This window comes from Musa acuminata, chromosome BXJ1-6 (genome assembly GCF_036884655.1).
Source record: "Musa acuminata AAA Group cultivar baxijiao chromosome BXJ1-6, Cavendish_Baxijiao_AAA, whole genome shotgun sequence".
NCBI lineage: Eukaryota > Viridiplantae > Streptophyta > Magnoliopsida > Zingiberales > Musaceae > Musa > Musa acuminata.
In genome coordinates this window covers 1360517-1377875 of record NC_088332.1, presented here as the reverse complement: position 1 = coordinate 1377875, position 17359 = coordinate 1360517, and the positions used below count along the sequence as shown (strand labels likewise).

General features: G+C 36.4%; 2 protein-coding genes across 2 annotated transcripts; one reads left to right on the top strand and one right to left on the bottom strand.

Moving 5' to 3' along the window:
• Positions 1-988: 988 nt before the first annotated feature.
• On the top strand, positions 989-4978 carry LOC103971108 (glyceraldehyde-3-phosphate dehydrogenase 2, cytosolic). The gene is made up of 12 exons (XM_009385062.3): positions 989-1118; positions 1206-1232; positions 1346-1446; positions 1742-1857; positions 1954-2053; positions 2879-3025; positions 3115-3175; positions 3249-3346; positions 3819-3961; positions 4233-4316; positions 4470-4559; positions 4655-4978. The coding sequence occupies exons 1-12, from the start codon at positions 1115-1117 to the stop codon at positions 4698-4700; spliced, it is 1017 nt and encodes a 338-aa protein (XP_009383337.2). The 5' UTR covers positions 989-1114; the 3' UTR covers positions 4701-4978.
• A 3127-nt stretch (positions 4979-8105) lies between these two features.
• Positions 8106-17146, bottom strand: LOC103971107 (uncharacterized). The gene is made up of 8 exons (XM_009385061.3): positions 17014-17146; positions 16471-16494; positions 15503-15608; positions 14024-14092; positions 12247-12740; positions 11889-12150; positions 9059-9267; positions 8106-8420 (listed from the first exon to the last, which is right to left on the bottom strand). The coding sequence occupies exons 1-8, from the start codon at positions 17016-17018 to the stop codon at positions 8354-8356; spliced, it is 1236 nt and encodes a 411-aa protein (XP_009383336.2). The 5' UTR covers positions 17019-17146; the 3' UTR covers positions 8106-8353.
• Positions 17147-17359: the final 213 nt, after the last annotated feature.

Here is a 17359-nt window from a genome sequence, read left to right as displayed (position 1 = left end):
TTGAAGTTCTCAAAGCTTTTAGATGCCTAGAGATACTTACATTTGAAGTGTTCATTCTCAGTAACTGTCGTATCTTTTGCCTTTTCCATGCATAGGATTCCTTGAGGCAGATTTGTGCATTTACTTAAAAGAAGCAAGATCAACGCATTTCAAAATCAATGTTCATAACTTAGCTGAAGTCCAACAAAAAAATTATATTATAGTATATAGTTTGAGATGTATTTTAATTCAAGTATAATTACTTTTGAAAAATTATATAGTCATTTAAATAATTTATATATAAACTCATTTAAATATAATTTTGAAGAGCACGTCAAATAAGTGACAGTCATCACTTTCACTTATTATATTATAGTATATAATATAATAAATCCTATTTTTATCAATTTTTCTTTATATATAATAATAATAATAATAATAGTAATAATAATAATAATAATAATAATAATAATAATAATAATAGTAATAAATAACTTCAAAACGAGGGGAGCATAAAACCATTGGGCGCCGGTCTAAGTTTGGCAGGTGTCAGTGAGCCCACCGGATAGCAGCTGGTATTGGACGGCACACAAACCCCGAGACCGGCCCTGTGGCATTATCCGTAAATTACCCCCAAATCCCGGGGCCATTTTGGTCGCCTAAGTGCTCTTTCCGGGTCCCTGCCACCCTCGCACGTGACCGCCCACGAGCGAACCACCGCATCCCCTGTTCCTCCGCGTCGCCGGAACTCCCTAAGCCGAACCCGCTCCTTCCTCTGATTCGTTGGTCCCAGAACAAATATCTCCCGACTCCGTTACTCCCTCCACGATGTAGTTTAATCATAGCAGTCCCAAGAGGCAGCGGAACGCACACTGTGATTGTACGCGAAACGTAAAGCACATAAATCTCCATCCGACGGTGAAGATCGTTCAGCTGGAACAAAACCGCTTCGGACGGCAGCAGGTTTCATATATTTTATAGAAAAGAAAGAAAGTTCCAGAAACCCTGCGCCACACTAAATGGCTTCGCCTGCCACTTTGCCTATATAATACTCCGTAGCTTAACCCGTCTCTCTTCGTTACATTCCTCTCTTTCGTCGCTTTTCCTCGCTTCTGGTATCTCATCTGATATCGCCATGGGTGAGGCTTCGAATCCTTCTCTCGCGTTCTGATATTATAATTTTCCTCTATATCCATCTCATGTTGGGTTTTCTCTTGTTGTTGTAGCCGGAAAGATCAAGATCGGCATCAACGGTTGGTTTCTCCGCCCACTTCGATCTGTTGTGTTTGTGGTTGGGGTTGGGACTAGGTGGGATGTATGATCGATCTGTGGGCGTTCGATGACTCGATCTTGTGGTTGTTGATAGGATTTGGAAGGATCGGGAGGTTGGTCGCCAGAGTCGCGCTCCAGAGCGACGATGTGGAGCTCGTCGCCGTGAATGATCCCTTCATCACCACTGACTACATGGTACTATGTCATTTCACTAATCTCGTTTGCTGTATGTACAGATCTAATGATTTTGTGTGGATTGATGACATTACAGCTCCTTTGTGTATTTTCTTGTGTGGATCATTAGTAGGATGATACCGATCCATGGTTTTGACGGCGAATTCGACAGATCCGTGGGATTTAACTGTCCTAGTTATCGTCTTTCATGTCGACGTGTGTTTTGGTTATTATTCTGTTCGTTTATTGTGAAACCTGTGCATTTGCTCCGTTTGATTGTCGAATCTGACTTTTACGATTTGATATTGCACCGCAGACATACATGTTTAAGTATGATACTGTGCATGGGTCATGGAAGCATCACGATATCAAGGTGAAGGACTCCAAAACTCTTCTGTTTGGCGAGAAACAAGTCACTGTCTTTGGAATTAGGTAGTCTTCTTCTTATCCTTTCTGATATAGATGTTAGTAATCATTATGTTTGAGACACTGCCCTTGTTTGTGTAATAAAGCTGTTCTGGTCTTTAGGAACCCTGAGGAGATTCCATGGGGTGAGGCTGGTGCTGAGTACATCGTGGAATCCACTGGTGTTTTTACCGACAAGGACAAGGCTGCTGCTCACCTTAAGGTAATGGTATATGTAACAATGTCTCTAATATTATACGTCAATCTTCTTCGTCAATGTCAAATAGCCTGGGTGACACAGGCTATAGGCCGACTCCTACTCGAGGTTGAGCTTAGCACACAAATGTTACTTCAAATCCAATAATTGACATTCACTTAAAACGATTTTTTTCTTCTTTTAACGTGAAAATTATGTAGGTCATGTCAGGGAATCATTCAGAAGTTGTCATTTGGTAATATATTTTAGTCAAACAAGGGCAGTGGACTATGACACAATAAAGATAAGTTGTTTGTGAAAACTAGCAGAACCCACAGCTAAAACATTTGTGGAGTATGATATATACTATCTAAACTCAATTTTTCTAATTTTTACCATGTTCATAGGAAACCATGATTGCTTTGAGATAGTAGTGTGGCATGAGAGGTAAGTAAATGGTGGTTAAAATAAGTTGCATCAGGTGCTAACAGAGCAACTTTCAAGTGTTCAATTATTGCTAATTTCAAAAGTTCAAGGAATGGAAGTCGCTCAAGTTTCTGTGTCCATGTGGAAATCAAGTATTTCCTGTGGATATATCTACAAGTTAGTCTAGCTTCTCCAAAGTATCTGACAGTGACAGTCAAGTATTCTATTTGATCCTCTTGTGGGTAACATGAAATACAAGATCTGCATGTTAGAAGCAAACCCAATTATATGTTTGTGGATTTTCATTTTCCTAGGCAGTCAGAGTTTCTGTAGTTCTTGTGTTTCTTTGTGGAATGCAAGGATTTGTCGTTTTCCTAAAATTAGCAAGCTGAACTTTCCTGTTGGGCTATTCTCATTTAACTTCAGGGTGGTGCCAAGAAGGTCATTATTTCTGCTCCCAGCAAGGATGCTCCAATGTTTGTTGTAGGTGTCAATGAAAACGAGTACAAGCCTGACATTAACATCGTCTCGAATGCGAGCTGCACCACCAACTGTCTTGCTCCTCTAGCTAAGGTAAATTACTTTCAAGATGGCCTAGTTCTTCATTTTTGATCTTGTACTTAATATTAATTAATATTTTGTTTAAATATCTCTAATGGCAGGTCATCCATGATAGATTTGGAATAGTCGAGGGTTTGATGACCACAGTTCATGCCATCACCGGTAATTCTTATTCGAGTTGTATGATCCTACGGAGCATTTCAAAGTTGATACGATCTTTGCTTTTGTTTATCAGCCACTCAAAAGACTGTCGATGGGCCATCAAGCAAGGACTGGAGAGGTGGACGTGCAGCAAGCTTCAACATCATTCCTAGCAGCACTGGTGCTGCCAAGGTATTTCCATAATATGATTTATATTGTTATATACATAAACTTATAGGTGCTCATTTGAACATATTATGTAGATACTCATAACATTAATGCTTGTATGCTCAAGAATACACACATTTGAATGATTTGAGATAGCATATCTGCTTTTTATGTATGTTGGTGGTTACTGATGATTGCAAGTTAGAAGACATCTGTTTCTGTGTTTCTATGGATTTTCTGCATTAAAATTATTCTAAGTTGATCTGTGGAGTGTAGAGTATGCTTGTGCGGATGCATTTTAAAGTGTACATGTTCATTTCATTGCAAGTGGCCATTCGAAAGAGTTACAAATTACACAGTTATACTTTATTTCCTGATTAAATTTGTTTCTTCTATTCCCCTTGCTTATTTGACCATTGAGATAATTGCTTGTTTCTAGTCTGACATCCAATTACACGTCTGAACCGAAACCTTGTATCTGCTGCTAATCATGCAGGCTGTTGGAAAAGTTCTCCCTGCTTTGAATGGAAAGTTGACTGGTATGGCATTCCGTGTTCCAACTGTTGATGTGTCCGTGGTGGATCTCACTGTCAGACTTGAGAAAGAAGCTACCTATGATGAGATTAAGGCTGCCATTAAGTAAGTAGCGAAAGTTGACGCACATGATTCTTCTTATAATGGCAATGATTAAATCCACACAACTGGTGTTGTAGATATTACTCATCTGGGTGCGGGACATGGGTTAGCTGGAAAGTCATAAAACATAATATTTTCAATTATTGGCTTAATAAACAAGTATATCGTATTATGCTTTGTAACCCATGGAGATGTGTTGGAAATCATCTTCCCTTTTTTTTAATGTTTGGCATTTACATCTATTTGATTTTTTTTTTTAAATTTTATATCTCAGGGAGGAATCTGAAGGAAAGCTCAAGGGCATCCTCGGATATGTGGAAGAGGACTTGGTGTCCACCGACTTTGTGGGTGATAACAGGTGCTGTCTCTGCTCAAATATTTAATAATGTCAAAGAAACTACTTTGGTGACAAAGCTGAAAAGTTGTTCATTGCATGATTTGGTAATCTTGTCGAAGCTGATCCCTTTATGATGATATTTTAATTGTCTAATTCTTTGATTGGTCATTACAGGTCAAGCATTTTTGATGCCAAGGCTGGAATTGCTTTGAACAAGAAGTTTGTCAAGCTCGTGTCGTGGTACGATAACGAGTGGGGCTACAGGTAACTAAATCTCACTCCGCCTGCCCGCCCGCCTGCCCACAAAAATGACTCGCCGTCATGTTTATATATTTGAATTTTGGTCTTCTTGTTTGCAGCTCCCGAGTTGTTGACCTCATCCGCCACATTCACAAGAATCAGTAGTTTGGATGCTTCTCTGAGGTCGTGTTGGTTGAAGTGGTTGTAGTAGGGGGTCGTCGCTTCCCTTTCTAACCGTGAATGAATAAACGTGTTGGATGTCATATCCACTTTCTTAGTTGTCCTGGCCACCGGCGGGTGGGTGCTGCCTACAGTTCAATTGAGATGTTAAATACTCGGCTGAGTGTGTAGCTGGAATGCTTAGTTTCTTTGCATCGGGCTTTTAATTAGACCTAATTTTGGCTGATCTTAATGAATCGCTTGAATTTCCAGTCTCGATAAAATTAAGTATCCTTATGACTCATCATGTTACCGGAGGGTGGGTTTTGATAGTTAGTATCAAAGAAGGAAATCAACAAGTATTTTGCTTCTGTTAAGAAAATGGGCAAAAGGAAGGACTACAATGAGCCGAGTCCCAAACAAAGCGAGAGTGTCCTATAAAGCCAAGCCAGTCGTGTAAAGTACCAGTATCAATTTTCCTTTACAGTTTAGTGCTGCTATATTATGATGGTATATCAAAACTGTAAACTAGCAGTAATTGCTTTTCGCAAACTTATATTCCCGTTGCTTGCTTTTCTTATCTTTTATAAGATACCATCGCTAAATTTTAATGCCCCTTGAGCTAATCTGATCAGAAATTATGTCCTAATCCTCAGGGAATGCTAAATTAGCCCAAAGTTATGTTCATCCATATGAGGTAGCTCAACTTCAAATAACTGATGCCTCACCCAACCAAAATAGAAAAGAAAAGAGAACTTATGCCTGAGGTGGAAACGCAGCATGCAAAGATGCCCCCGTTAAGCAGGAGAGTGAGCAATGATACAATTTTTTTTTCTCTTTTTTGGGTGCAAAACACTCAAGTTTATTGCATTTATAGTCAACCAAGATTACAACTGCACCTTTCAAAAGACAAATTTCCTACCAATAAATAAATAATTTTCTCCTCCTTTTAAATAAATCCTTATGAGCTCATCCGATTACTCTCGAACTCGACCATGATTGAATCTGCCAACCTGAAACTCGCATAATCTCTACAAAGATTCAGGAAAGAAGAAGAAGAGTTCACCATATTGCCTGAAACAAAATTTACTTGGTTTTCTTTTTGAAAACGAAAAACAATTAATTCATTATTTTAAGAAACGACTACAGCTGGTATGATTTGCAAGCCACTTAACACATCCATTCCCTTCTTGAAAAATATGGGAGAGTTTAGTCTTAGAGGAGAAAAAATTAATAAAAAAGAAAGGTGAATAATGCTCTTAGGAAGGTCAATGTTGCCATAGTCCCTATACGATACAAGCGATCTAATATATCGAACATTTTTATCCTTAATTACAATGTATCTATAGTCCATCATCTATCTTATATCTTATGTATCCTATATTGAACATTGTAATATTAGGCCTATATAGAATTATATTCGAGTCTCGTTCTAATCAGATTCTTCCGGAAAACTCTATCTCTTAATCCGAATCACGGAGATTTTATTTGAGCAAGCACACATGGGATATTTCTCTCGTGATACCGAGAGTGGATGATCATCTATTAACACTCAATTGTCTTCGTATGATTGTTGACATTCTCGATAACTAGCTATACCAAATCTAGAACTTCTAAACATATAAGTTCTTGATGTCTTAAGTCTAAAAACCAGACACACAACTGAAACTACGAAATCGTTGTCTGACGTCAGGTATCATTAACCATCCAACATTCCATAAGCGGATCAATCAATGAACTCATTTTCCAATGAACACCTGCACCGTACCTCTAATGTCCTACATGAACTATTATGAAACCAACCGCCTCCATTATATTGACGAGTATACAACGTACCGGTCTTTCCAGTTATATCGATGTCCTTTTTGAATAACTTATGATCAAAACGATTTAGAGACTTGTGTTTAAAGACGAATCTGTCTCATTCTCATGATCTCATCACAATTTGATTACCATTATATTCACGCTAGTATACTCTAGACTCAAACTAAATTAAGGATATAATTTTTTTAAAATTAAAAAATTATATCTAGACATAATACTCACATGAAGTTGACTATAGAACTCATCATTTATGCAATAATACATCAACTAACATTGATGTCTCAATAAAAAAATTAAAATTTTACCATATTAATTTGACACTAAAAACGCTAGTTTTGTTAAGAGTCGCATCTCCCAGTTAGTCAATGGTGACACCATTTATTACAGAATAACTCAAAATTCTTCTTTTGTTTCTTCGAGTACACGATAATTTTATGTAATATTTTTTATAACTTAATATCTAATAATTACTCCTCGGTTCAACAATTCTGAGACATCATCATTATCATCAATAAAGATAGTAAAATATAATGATTTCGTGATGCCATTTATGCCACATCATCATCATCATCATCAACAAAGATAATGAAATGTGAATATGAACATCAATCATCAATAAAGATATTGAAATCCTCAACATCCCATATTTAAGTCGTCATTATCACTAAAAAATAAATAATGACGATTCACGTATTACTATTCATTTTCATCGACCAAGAATTGTTCATCATCATCAAATTTTGATAGATAACATCGAAACCTAAAAGCTCCAATTATTTTGGCTTGATCAATGTATACTTACCGCGTTATTGAGATAACTAACTAAAAAGCGATATCTTTATTTAAGAGTAAATAAATCTTAATTCATAGTATCGTGCACCATTAGTTTTACTCATCTCACGTGATCCGTAGGTCTCCTCATCTCAAATATTAATCAAATATTAATCTCAAATATCAATACCCAGAGACACAAGATAGTTATCGATTTAGATATTGATCTAAAGATACATCTAATCTACTTCTAAGAGGATTAAAATTACAAAAAATATTTAAAATTCAAAACCTCTTCCTAACACTTCTTTAAAGATATCACCTGAATTCGCTATCAAGCAATTAGAAAATGATGACAGCAAGAGTGGGATATGACCTGCCTTCATAAAAGATAAGGACACCATTAGCCGCTTTAAATATCCAAACAAATATTTTAAAGGACAGATGTTTCTTAAACATTAAATAAAAATTTTCTTCGTGGACTTGAAATATACACAAATTTTATCTACCATCCATTCTAAATCTTAGTTTCTGCATGTCATAGCGACACTATATAGAACATTCGCCCTAACATAACTCACTCAATTCTAATCATGGTTGACTACTACTAGTTAATTCAAATTAATATAATTACCATCAGAACAAATCTTTAAAAAAATTAGCTAAAGTAAAAAATAGGCATCCATGCAGGTTTTTTTAGCTAAAGCAAGCCACTCGATATGATATATAGAACAAGCATCTCACCAGCTGTTTGCACACCCACACCTCAATTATGATCTGTAAAGACCACATTTTGTTCTGCATAATCCACATTCATCTGGAAATAGCTTCAGCTGATCATTAGCCAGATACCAAGAAACAGATTGTATTTGCACATCTCACCAGGAAAAGCATCAGACACAATTACCAAAAGTCTGGGTTTTCGTAGACTTCGACATCGATGACTCCATGCAGTAGTTTAGGTTTTATTTATAACATGGAGATATAGATCATCATTAGACTGTATTGCCATACTATACTACTAGTTCATTTCAAACAACACACTCGATGCAGCTTCAGCTCCTTCAGTCTTCCTCTTCGGCTTCCTCGAGCCAGTTCACAAATGGCTCCAGGGCTTTCACAAAAGTTTGCCTGCAAACATCAGATGCTTATTGAATGATCTTGAGAACAGAATCAGAAATTGAAGTAAACACAGTTAAAAGATGAGAATTCTGGTGTACTACTCGTGAATTAGTGCATATAACATGCCAAAATCATGGTTCTGAGTGCAGTCCAGACTGATGCATAAAGATCAATGGCTTTTCAAGTCAGCATAATGGGCAGCAGCATATGCCTAGCGTATACTTGAATCTCAAGAAAAGAAAAGAAATCTGTGGCACATGTCAATGTACTGACAAATCAGTGTTTTGGAGACCGACACGGTTCTAGTACCCAAAACATCAAAGGTCAAAATAAACCGGCATCAAAGGTCTAGTACCCAACAATACTGTTGATGATCTTGTGACAGTAGTCACATGCTCCATAACGACAACATTAAATTAATAATTCTAGAATCAATCACCCCGTTCCGTGCTAATAGATCTAGTCAATAAAAAAGCCACCCATAAATTACTTGAGAAGTATTCCCTAAATTTTTGACACCAAGTACCTAACAAGCATCGGTATCCATTACATCTGGATACTGGCATCAATAACTGTCTACATCCTACAAACTTTAGAAAGCATCATTCCATCCAAATAGATAAGAGGGAAAAAGGAGGCTTACGCACCTGCCCTTTGGGTTTGCACCTTTGCGGAACCAAAGAAGAATTGTATCCTCAGCAAGAACATCTTGCTCATAAAGAGACCTTATAATTTCTGGAAACAATTTCATTAGTTTGGCATCCTCATAGCACTGGATCTGGACTTTGTAAATCAGTTCTAGTTCCAGTTTCCCACTAGTACAAAAAGCATTCAGAAGCCCTGCCCAAGCTTTCACCTGCAGACATAGCAAAGTCCTTGATCCAAATAAATAAAAAAAAATAGCATGAAAAATAAAGAGTATTTTCTCCATTCCTTTTATGCTCAATTTATTTTTTAACAGGAAAAGGTGAAGTCATCTCCACAAAGAATGTCATTATCAAGGGATTTCATACCCTACGTGTACACTTGCATAACATACATAAAAAATAATCAATTAACATGCTGTACAGAATACATGAAAAAAAATACACTGAAATCTATACTATGAAACTCATGAAAGCAAATGCACAGGAAGCCAACTTCCAAGTACAGCATTGATAGAACCAAATATTCTACACTTATATGATGTGCAAGACGATGGCTACGGATGCTTAACTAGAAGAACAAAAGAGAAAACATGCACATTTTTACCAAATAGTTGAAGCATCGAGACAAAAGACAGGCATCCCATATAAGCAACAAACAACAGTTGCTCAAAATGTATCTGCAAGAAACATTGATATTCAGTCCCCTATGGCTAAAAGATCCTCATAATTAGGTAATTCTGGCAACCTAAATTGAATAGAACTGAGATTAGGGGCACATGCATGAAATAATAAGCATGCGCTTAGAAGTCAACTTAAAAGGAACAGCCAATCAAGATTGAACTGGAAAATCCATTTTTCAAAGTTAACCTCTGCATCCTAGTTCTGCTGCCTAGAACACTTTTTTCAAAAAATTCCCAACACAAGTTAAACTCCTCATGCATCAATTATTTAATCTTTAGAGAAATTGAACCTCTGTACATGAGACACATCTTGGTTCCAAAAATCAGGATGTTTTTTGCTACTTTGATGGCATAGCATCATTAAAATTGCCAAAGCGAACAGACATATTACTGAACAATTGATATGGTTGAACTTCGTAGCTTTGTATCTTTGCAATATTAAGCACATGTCCAAATTACAGCACTTGGAGTCTAGACACAATGTACTGTGATACCAGAGCATTTCAGCTACGGAAACATAGAAATAGCACATCCTTCCATCTAATGTAAACACCATATAGAAGGAAAATATGCAATAGTTGCCAGTCCATACTTGGATGCATTGGGTGACAGTTATCTGAAGCACAGAATAACACTACATAAATACCACAACATCTAGTCAATGGAAGAGTGCCATTCCTTTTGTATGTTCAAAGAAAATCATTCTGTTTTCCCTATTCTTCCGATAACCATTGACATTCTCGGATATCTAACACATTCCCAAAAAATAGACCAGATTTGATTTCAAGATTTTTTTGAACTGATCAGATATTGGGTTTGGAAAGGATGTCTTATCATTTAGACAGCACTTACGAAAAACCTTGGGAAAGAAAATATTGAAGAATATTTCAATTTTGAAAGTCACTTAAAATTCTCATCCAGCTTATAGCCTTATTCTTATAATCTTCACTCAGACGACAGAAATTCTATGATTCAAGTGATTGCAACAGCGGGAGAAATTCAAAACCAGAATCATCCTGCTTATAGCCTTATTCTTATAATCTTCACTCAGACGACAGAAATTCTATGATTCAAGTGATTGCAACAGCGGGAGAAATTCAAAACCAGAATCATCCTGATTAGGAATTCCAATGAAATTTTAATATCAAATCTAGTGCAACTCCACCATGGATTTTGAGGATGAGCTCTATACAGCAGAAAGCAAATAAATGCATCCTATAAAGGATTCATGCTTTCAACTCAATTTAGTTTGGTTAGACTTTCAAGTTCTCTTTTTTGTATTAGTTAGATATTGAATCGGTTAGAATGTCTTATCATATCATCATCTTAGTAGGATTTATAATTTGTTTGTTCTCTTGGAAACAACATTAAAATGAACAAGATCTTATCTTCAAGATAATCTAGATTAGTAAGTAGTTTTAGATGATAATATAGAATTCTCATCTTATCATTTGTTTAATAAATAAAACAAGTATGCAGTGAAATGAGAATGACAATAAAAATGATCTCATGAATTTTTCTGTCAAGAGGCTTTTTGGTCTTGTTGTCTTATCTCTTTGTAATAAGTGTTTCCTCTAGGTTCTAGTATAATTCTATCCCTCTCTCCTTCTTGCCCTTTCATTCTCATCATATTGATCAAGTTATTTTTCACATTAGTATGTTGTCTTAGACTAAAGTTGAGACCAAAGCCGTGTTACATCAAATCAGAATGCACGTTTGCACAATCACACCTCAGTTTTGTGTAATCAGTTGCACCTAAATTGATAATCATATTACTAATCTTAGATAAAATGACTTTACAAGTTCCAAAGGTGATCAGTTTTCATGCTCACTTCTTTTTCAAGACAAGTTGCTCTGCCTATCACGTCCCATGAACTTTAATTCACAAAATGCTAACCCTAATGTATCTACTAACTAAAATAGAGCAGCTTGTAAATTTGTGGTAGACAGGAGTCGCACATACATGAAAAGGCATCTAGTGAAGTTTACAACTATGACTCATGTTTCTCTTGAAAAGTAAAGTAAAAAAGAAACTGAAATAACAGAAGAATCTGAAATTATTGTAAGAGAACATATAAATGTCACTAATCAATATAGATGTCAAAGATCTTCTATCTAAACATAGAACTAAATTAAAAAGAATTACTTACCTGGCGGAGTGCAGCATTAGCATTCTGCTGCTGGTTTTTACCAGACCACTGAACAGCATCCATTAGCACATCCCAGAGAATGCGCACAACTTCAACATCAGGCAAGTTAGCATCTTTCACTCGTTGCTTTGCAGTCTCTATAACTTCAGATACATCAGTTTCTTCTGCAATCTGAGTCGTCAGAGCTGATTTCATTACCTTCAGCTTCACCTCAAATATTTTCTTTTCATGGTACTCCACAAGAGCTACCAATCCTTCTTTGCTGGAAAATCACCAAATGAAGAAATGGGTAAGCGATTAGTTTGCAGATGGACTAGGGGTATAATAAACTTCATAATAATTCAGAAGATGTACTCACTTGAAATGCTCAGAGAAACATTCAGCAGAGCGTCTTGCCGAAGGGAAAAAATCAAGGAGATTGTCCTCCATTTTACCTCTCTTCAGAAGTGATATAAGATCATCTAAACTGTTATCGACCAAGTATTCCTTGAAGAACTCAGTAATAAATGGAAGAACTATCCCCTTAGCCACAAGATTGTCCTTAAGTAATGACTGAAAGACGGTCTCAGGTGGAAGCCCTGATAGTTTCTGAGAGAATGTAAGGGCTGTGAATATAGCAAGCTTCTTTCTTTCATTCTCCTCAAAGAGCTCCAAGGACTGAAGGAACTTTCGCATAACATTTTCAAGGTTCTTAATCAAAAAGGGTTTACGCCGCAAGATCTTCTGTATGTAGAGTACATAAGGTAAGATAGCTTCACGTATAGGCTGGCAATCTAGAACTGAATAAGGATGCCTCTCTCCTTCATCGGGTTTTATTGTACCAGGTTGTGTACGCCCACCAGTGAAGACAACCTACAATCGACAACAGATGGTATCAAGTGTGCATGGATTTGTTATGAACTCAACAACACAGGTAAATATTCATAAGCATTCAAAAAATATGTGAGAACTTGTAAAAAATAGTAAAAAAACACAATAATACTAATAACTACTTGAAAGCAATCTAACATCCTGCCATATGAGAACAACTAAGTATGGTTATTCAACCAAGCAAAAGTATAACTCTATATTATCTTTAAAAACAGTGTTATATACTTGGCAAAATGGCATCAACTTACAAGTTTATGATCTTGTCGATAAGAAATTAACTGATATCCTTATGCTATGCCACATTATGGCAATTATAATTGGATCAAACAATATCCGATACAGCAATAGTAATCAGCAACTCAGGTAAATTTCCATACACCTATTGCAGTTATAGGTAGAAATAAACAGTCATTTTTTTCACAAGACTGTGGTAGTTAACATTGCAAACATGTAAGTTCAAAGAGTTGAATGGAAAGAACTAAGGAACCCAAAGTTGCGAAGCATCATTCATCCAATTCTAGTCGAACAGGATAGAGAAATAGCCTCATAAGATTCTAGCTTTGTTACAAAGAAAAGGACTCGGATCAAACTTCACTGTATCCAGACCAAGATCAGTCTTGGATCAAATGTTAGATGCAATTTTTTAACCAAATTGTTACTTTGTTTGTCACCTTCATATTTTCAGAAACCAATTGAAAAAAGAGGAAAGAAAAGAATCAAAATTCACTTGATGTGGTTGTATTACAGATGGATAAATTATAAATCTCTGGCACCGATTGCACTCTCTTAGTGTTTAAACATAAAGCAAAAAAATTCCACATCTGAAAATAACCAAAGTAAATAACTAGAGTTATTATTATTGATTCAATGCTAAACTTCTTAGTAGATTATTTCGATTACCAAGCAATCTCGAACGAAAAGTAAAGAATCACGATACCAACAGTCAAGTTCTAACTTCCAAGAAAATTTACCAACTCCTCCAGAATAACGTAGTATTTAATAGGTACAAAAAAAGATTAAAAAAAAACCAAACTGAAACATGTTCTTGATAGGAAACAACCAAACCAAAATAAATGGTATTTGGTGCTCCCAGAGACATCAATGATGTATAAAGGATCTCCAGAAAAAAATATTCAGAGATAATCCATAATCCATATACATATGAAACACCGGGAGAACAGAACCAGGAAGAAAGAAAAACAAAATATCAGCATAGAACACAGAACACATTGATTGTTCAAAATCACAAGGAAATTATCATGTACCTCAAAGAAGGTGTCACCGTATCTTGAGAAGTTAAGATCCGAAGACTCGACGTTCTTTGCAACAAGTTCCTATCAGATGAAAAATGTACAAACAGAAATCAAGTTCTTGTAAGAAAAGTACAAGAGAAATTTCAGATTAAAAATTATTTATCTAAGTTGACTGGCAATGTTCATTAGCATTAGTAGTGCAAGGAAATTCTCAATTCCTGAGTATACAACCTAGATGAATAACAAAGAAGAAAGGATTTCAATCTCATACCATGGTACTATACTGGTTCCTGGTTAGTCCAGTATGTACTGACTGGTACTGGTGTCCACATGATACACAAAAATGTACAGGTGGAGGAAGAGAAGGAAGAACGGAGGAAAAAGAAAGAAGAGGCGATGAAGAAGGAAGAGAAAGAGAGGAAGAAGAGGAGAGGAGCATACCCGATCAATGGCACACAGTGGGCAGCAAATAGGTAGGGTGTAGCACTCCGCTCCGACGCTGGTGGAGTGCTAAGTGTCACAGACAGTCGGAATCAAGGACTCACAACTCATTATTAGAGTTATAGTTTTTTTTATCATACAAACCGGAGTGCCTAAAATGGGGGTTCGGGTCAGATCCACATGCCGATTCATGGCCGGACCAATGCTGATAGGTATGTATTGGTCTGGCGAAAAGGAGTTCCTTGCTAAGAAAATCTACCACTCGAACACACAAAATCCACCCAAAACAAAAATATTAAGAGCATGAGCTATAAACAATCAAATTCTTTGCCAACAGATTAAAGGGATTTTCCCTAATCTTTTACCGACGGCTCAATAAATGCAGGAACAAACACATCTATTAGGCCTGCTATATATAGAATTTCCTAAAGCCATCATTTATGACTTAATCCTCTAAATTGTTAATTAGAGGATTTCCTAAATATAGAATTTCCTAAAGCAATCAAATTCTTTGCCAACAGATTAAAGGAATTTTCCCTAACCTTTTACCAATGTTCAATAAATGCAGGAACAAACACATCTATTAGGCCTGCTATAATATAGAATTTCCTAAAGCATTCAAATTCTTAATTAATTAGAGGATGGCTTAATATAGAATTTCCTAAAGCAATCAAATTATTTGCCAACAGATTAAAGGGATTTTCCCTAGCCTTTTACCCACGTTTAATAAACGCAGGAACAAACACATCTATTAGACCTGCTATAATATAGAATTTCCTAAAGCCATCATTTATGACTAAATGGATTTTCCTAAGAAAATTAGAAGGGAAGCAAAGTCAAAGGCAAAGGCAGAAGAGTCTCAACACAGTAGTCATCTGGCAACTGATTTCATTTTGATCACATATATCACTCTGTATGTGATCAAGTACTTTGTCTAACATGCATGCCCTTAGTCATCATACCATGAACAATTTGAAGTTCTCATAGCATAACTTGAAAAAAATAAAAGTTAACTTGCCATCTGCACCTAAATTTTCATGATAAACATACCAAATCACCAGCATTCTCCAGATATATCTGGACCACTGCATCTGCAAAAGCTGCAGGGTCCAAAGGAGCAGTTATATTCCGTTTGCGGGTCTTTATCCGCGTGCCACTGCATTGGAAATATTATCATTAATGTACCTCAGCATTCCTCAAATAAAAACATCATCATAGACACAAAAACTTTTACAATGTCTGATAACCATTATAAGAATGAAGTAAAATAATAACCATTCAAATTCAGAGCCACACACATCAAAAGGAATTGCAAACAATCCAATTTATCCTATATATTAAAAGTACTAATGGTCAATGAAGATAGTACAATGAATTTTTTTAAGTGCATAGCAGCTTGATGTGCGTTGGACTGTAGCACTTTTCTCCAACTTATGGGACCATACAAATTTCTGTTGCTGTATTATCATCTAACTATGTTGACCTAACTTGATATTGACAGGGAAGCCACTTAGAAGACAGTTAAGAAACACTCAGGAGTATCACATCAAGTCACGGCTCAGCTTCATAAGCACGAAGTGTCAAACAAAGGACCAAATTGGTTAACAACAAGAAGCAAGACCTTTCACGTAACAAATAGCACAAATTTAATTAGAAAGTTTACCAATCTGTAACTAGGGGTACCATAGTAAATTTATAAATACGGGATTGAATTTTGGATACAATTTATTTCTTGCAAAGAACATACCTTCTAACCCCCTTCATAACAAGCCTTCCAAAAAATACATATATTCAATTTCTACCTATCTGAATTTTCCCAGATCAAGCCTTTAGGGCCTAGTGCTGCAGCTAATCATTCCCAAGAGCAGCACACCCATAATTATTCAGACATCAAAATTTTTTATAATCGAAATACAACAAAATAAAACCATACTTCCATTCTGTATAATTAATCCATGCAACATGCCCTAGAAAAACGAAATAAAATGTATCAAACGAAAGGAAGCAGATCAACGTACCCTAGAGTGGGTTTCTCCTTCGAGCTGCGTAATAATCCAAAAAGAGACAAATTAGACATTGCATATAAAACGTTATCAAGAACAAAAGATTAACTGATCTCGGTTTAAAACAAAAATAACTCTTTTTTACCATAGATCTCCCACAAAAAATGCTAATTCAATAGCAAGAATCCGATCAGATGCATTAGCAAAAGACAACAATGAAAAAGGAGAAACGGAAAGTGTTCTACATCTGACGCTTGTAAAACAACCAAGATGAGAGAAAACGATAAGGCCACCTCTAAGAGAAAACATCTTGGATTCAATATATGGACTGCAAGATCAAGATCGGAACGTTCACCGACAGAACAAGCCCCAAAAGTCAGATCTCTGGCCAAACCATGGCAGATCTAACGAATCAAGAACCAAAACAGGCGATCTACCACATCATCATCAAGAATTCGGATTTCCATCAGAAATCCCCAAATATGCTCGAGAATCAGAAGCAAACCCTAAGCAGCAAAAAATACATAAGGGTAAAAGAAATAGGATCGAGAAGATTGCCTCATAAACCAAGACCGAGAAGGCTCGAGATCAATCGAAGGGAGGAGGGAGGAGACGAGGAAAGCAGTGACGCCCTTTTCTTCCGCTACGGCTCGAAAAGGAATGATGGCAGAACTATTCGAGCACCGAATGGTTCCTCGTTAGGCATATATAAAGAGGGGAATAAGCCACATGTAATCGTGAAGGGTACATTGAGCTCGAGTGCGACCCTAACAGCGTGTTGTCGGTGGACCTTTAGTGTTTCTAGATTCATAAATTGTTTTATCTAACAGATTTGATTTTACTTTGGTTTTTCTTATCATAAGCTGCAGGAACATCCTACCTCGTTCTTATCGGTTCGAGGAAA

Excerpts from the sequence above, each read along its gene's own strand:
- LOC103971108 (XM_009385062.3), top strand. Across the intron at positions 1,858-1,953 it reads GTCACTGTCTTTGGAATTAG|GAACCCTGAGGAGATTCCAT; the intron begins GTAGTCTTCTTC and ends TCTGGTCTTTAG. Across the intron at positions 4,317-4,469 it reads GACTTTGTGGGTGATAACAG|GTCAAGCATTTTTGATGCCA; the intron begins GTGCTGTCTCTG and ends TGGTCATTACAG.
- LOC103971107 (XM_009385061.3), bottom strand. Across the intron at positions 12,741-14,023 it reads ACGGTGACACCTTCTTTGAG|GTTGTCTTCACTGGTGGGCG; the intron begins GTACATGATAAT and ends TGTCGATTGTAG. Across the intron at positions 9,268-11,888 it reads CTAATGCTGCACTCCGCCAG|GTGAAAGCTTGGGCAGGGCT; the intron begins GTAAGTAATTCT and ends CTATGTCTGCAG.